The sequence below is a fragment of the Macaca thibetana genome, chromosome 6 (assembly GCF_024542745.1).
Source record: "Macaca thibetana thibetana isolate TM-01 chromosome 6, ASM2454274v1, whole genome shotgun sequence".
In the NCBI taxonomy this organism is placed as follows: Eukaryota; Metazoa; Chordata; class Mammalia; order Primates; family Cercopithecidae; genus Macaca; species Macaca thibetana.
The window spans coordinates 930,392-933,393 of NC_065583.1; the positions used below are offsets into that span (position 1 = coordinate 930,392).

At 46.6% G+C, this 3,002-nt stretch overlaps 1 protein-coding gene across 1 annotated transcript; it reads left to right on the forward strand.

Moving 5' to 3' along the window:
- The first annotated feature begins 1,672 nt into the window (after positions 1–1,672).
- LOC126957172 (olfactory receptor 2Y1) lies at positions 1,673–2,718 on the forward strand. The gene has a single exon (XM_050794697.1). The coding sequence runs from the start codon at positions 1,708–1,710 to the stop codon at positions 2,641–2,643; it is 936 nt and encodes a 311-aa protein (XP_050650654.1). The 5' UTR covers positions 1,673–1,707; the 3' UTR covers positions 2,644–2,718.
- Positions 2,719–3,002: the final 284 nt, after the last annotated feature.

Genomic DNA, 3,002 nt, shown 5'->3' on the forward strand with positions numbered 1-3,002 from the left:
AAGCCATTGTTGTCTACTACGGTGGTCATTCAAAAAAATGGCTTTGATGTCTTGGTTAAGCTACATATGAATTACCTCTTTGCTGTTATTAATTCACAATTTATCCATCTTTTCCACAAGGGCATCAAGGGTGGTGTCCAAACGCCTTACCGGAATCATTGATCCAGCGTTGATCCATTGATGATGGCCTTCAGTCCAATAAACTTAACAGAAAGAGGACAGAGTTAATTCGGCAAAAATTGTTCATATTGAGCACATTGTAGGCTCCTGTTCCCTTTTTTGCGTTCTGACATACTTCCTTATAATCCTGTTTAGATTTTTTGTCATAAGAAATGTGAATTTTAAAGTAGAGCACATTTTTATGCGTCTCTCACTTTCAGTTTATCCAAATATGTTGGTAATCTCAGGTTTCTTAGAAGAAATGAATTTTGATGAGATTTGAAAGGATAACCTAATGTTTCACTCAATGAAATTTATTCAAAATCTACTGTGTGCCCTGAATTAAAATAATATTAATTTAACACCTCTTGTGTAGCAAAAAGAAAGACACTACTTTTTTTTTTTTTTTTTTTAGTGTCGTGGCACAATCTTGGCTCACGCCAACCTCCGACTTCCAGGTTCCTGGAATTCTCCTGCTTCAGCCTCCCGAGCAGCTGGGATTACAGGTGCCCATCGCCATGCCTGGCTATTTTTGTGTGTGTGTATTTTTAGTAGAGACAGGGTTTCTCCATGTTGGCCAGGCTGGTCTCAAACTCCTGACCTCAGGTGATCCACCCACCTCCACCTCCCAAAGTGCTGGGATTACAGGCGTGAGCCACCATGCCCCGCTGAAAGATACTAATATTTATTTTACATTCATTATATTAGCTACCACTAAGGAGCTCACAGCTCAGAGAGGGACAAAGACATACAAAAAGAATTCCAGTGAATGTGACAAGTGCTAGAGAGAAACTGTACAAGCAGGGTTGGGCTAGAGAGGAGGAATCAACTCTTCTTGGGCAGCTGAGGAAGGGATTTATCCCTTGAAGAGAGTGTGTATGTGCGTGTGTGCCTGGTAGTCCAGGCATCATGACACACCTCAGGAAACATATTTGTTGCTAATTGGTTTTCTTTTCTTCTCCAAAAGGAAGAATCTACACTCTTCTCGTCATTTGCTGGTCAGGCTTGGGGCTTCTTGGATTGCATGGGCTGACCGTAGTCGGAAAAGCAGGTGGGCACCCGGGGGTCAAACAGGGCTCCCGGCCTGGTCAGACCTGGTGGGTAACCTACTGAAAGAGGCCGCCGGCCAGACCAGGAAGTGGGGCAGACGGGAGCAACACAGGATAGTATTGCTACGTGTTACGTCTGAGTCTTTTAAAAGCAGCTTCCACATCATTGCATTTGACTCTAATCTCAGTGCTGTGATACGTCATGTCTACTTTCAGGCAAAGAAATGTTGGATCTAAAGGACTGACTGGCCTGGCTGAAGTCCTGGAACAAACAGGCAGCAGAACTAGGATTCAAACAAAGGCCGTATCATTCCCAAGCTGGTGATTTCCACCCTGAAGAAGAGAAGAGAAAGAACACCGGACACAACAAACTGCACAGCAAAACAGATAATCAAATGCATGATTCAGTATCCAGGGAATCCTGCGAAATCATGTTGTAATTTGTACTCAGTATAGGAGGCATTTCATTTCCGTCTGCTGTTTAGACGGGCAAAAGGCTATGGGAAGTTTCAACACCAGTTTTGAAGACGCCTTCATTTTGGTGGGATTCTCAGATTGGCCGCAACTGGAGCCCATCCTGTTTGTCTTTATTTTGATTTTCTACTCCCTAACTCTCTTTGGCAACACCATCATCATCGCTCTCTCCTGGCTAGACCTTCGGCTGCACACACCCATGTACTTCTTTCTCTCCCACCTGTCCCTCCTGGACCTCTGCTTCACCACTAGCACCGTGCCCCAGCTCCTGATCAACCTCTGTGGGGTTGACCGCACCATCACCCGTGGAGGGTGTGTGGCTCAGCTCTTCATCTACCTAGCCCTGGGCTCCACGGAGTGTGTGCTCCTGGTGGTGATGGCTTTTGACCGCTATGCTGCTGTCTGTCGTCCACTCCACTACATGGCCATCATGCACCCCCGTCTCTGCCAGACCCTGGCCGTCGCCTCCTGGGGGGCAGGTTTCGTGAACTCTCTGATCCAGACAGGTCTCGCAATGGCCATGCCTCTCTGTGGCCATCAGCTGAATCACTTCTTTTGTGAGATGCCTGTATTTCTGAAGCTGGCTTGTGCGGACACAGAGGGAACGGAGGCCAAGATGTTCGTGGCCCGAGTCATAATTGTGGTTGTTCCCGTAGCACTAATTCTAGGCTCCTATGTGCACATTGCTCGTGCAGTGCTGAGGGTCAAGTCAATGGCTGGGCGCAGAAAGGCTTTCGGGACTTGTGGGTGCCACCTCCTAGTAGTGTTCCTTTTTTATGGCTCGGCCATTTACACCTATCTCCAATCCATCCACAATTATTCTGAGAGTGAGGGAAAATTTGTTGCCCTTTTTTATACTATAATTACCCCTATTCTCAATCCTCTGATTTATACACTAAGAAACAAGGATGTGAAGGGTGCTCTGTGGAAAGTACTATGGAGGGGCAGAGACTCAGGGTAGGAGATGAAAAAATGGGCAGTAAAATTTTCTGCAACAGCTCTTCAATCAAAGATCTCACCGTGTTCCTCGGAGGGCAGTTGGTCAGTAGGAAACAGCCTTCAGTCATCCTCGGAATTGGTTTTTGGTTTTGTTTTTTTAGTGGGACGGAGTTTCACTCTTATTGACCGGGCTGGAGTGCCATGGTGCGATCTCGGCTCACTGCAACCTCAGAATCCTGGGTCCAAGTGATTCTCCTGCCTCAATCTCCTGAGTAGCTGGGATTACAGGCGCCCACCACCATGCCTGGCTAATTTTTGTATTTTTAGTAGAGATGGCATTTCACCATGTTGGCCAGGCTGGTCTCGAACTCCTGACCTCAG

Bases quoted from the DNA above. Each gene is read 5' to 3' on its own strand.
- LOC126957172 (XM_050794697.1), top strand. From the start codon at position 1,708: ATGGGAAGTTTCAACACCAGTTTTGAAGACGCCTTCATTTTGGTGGGA.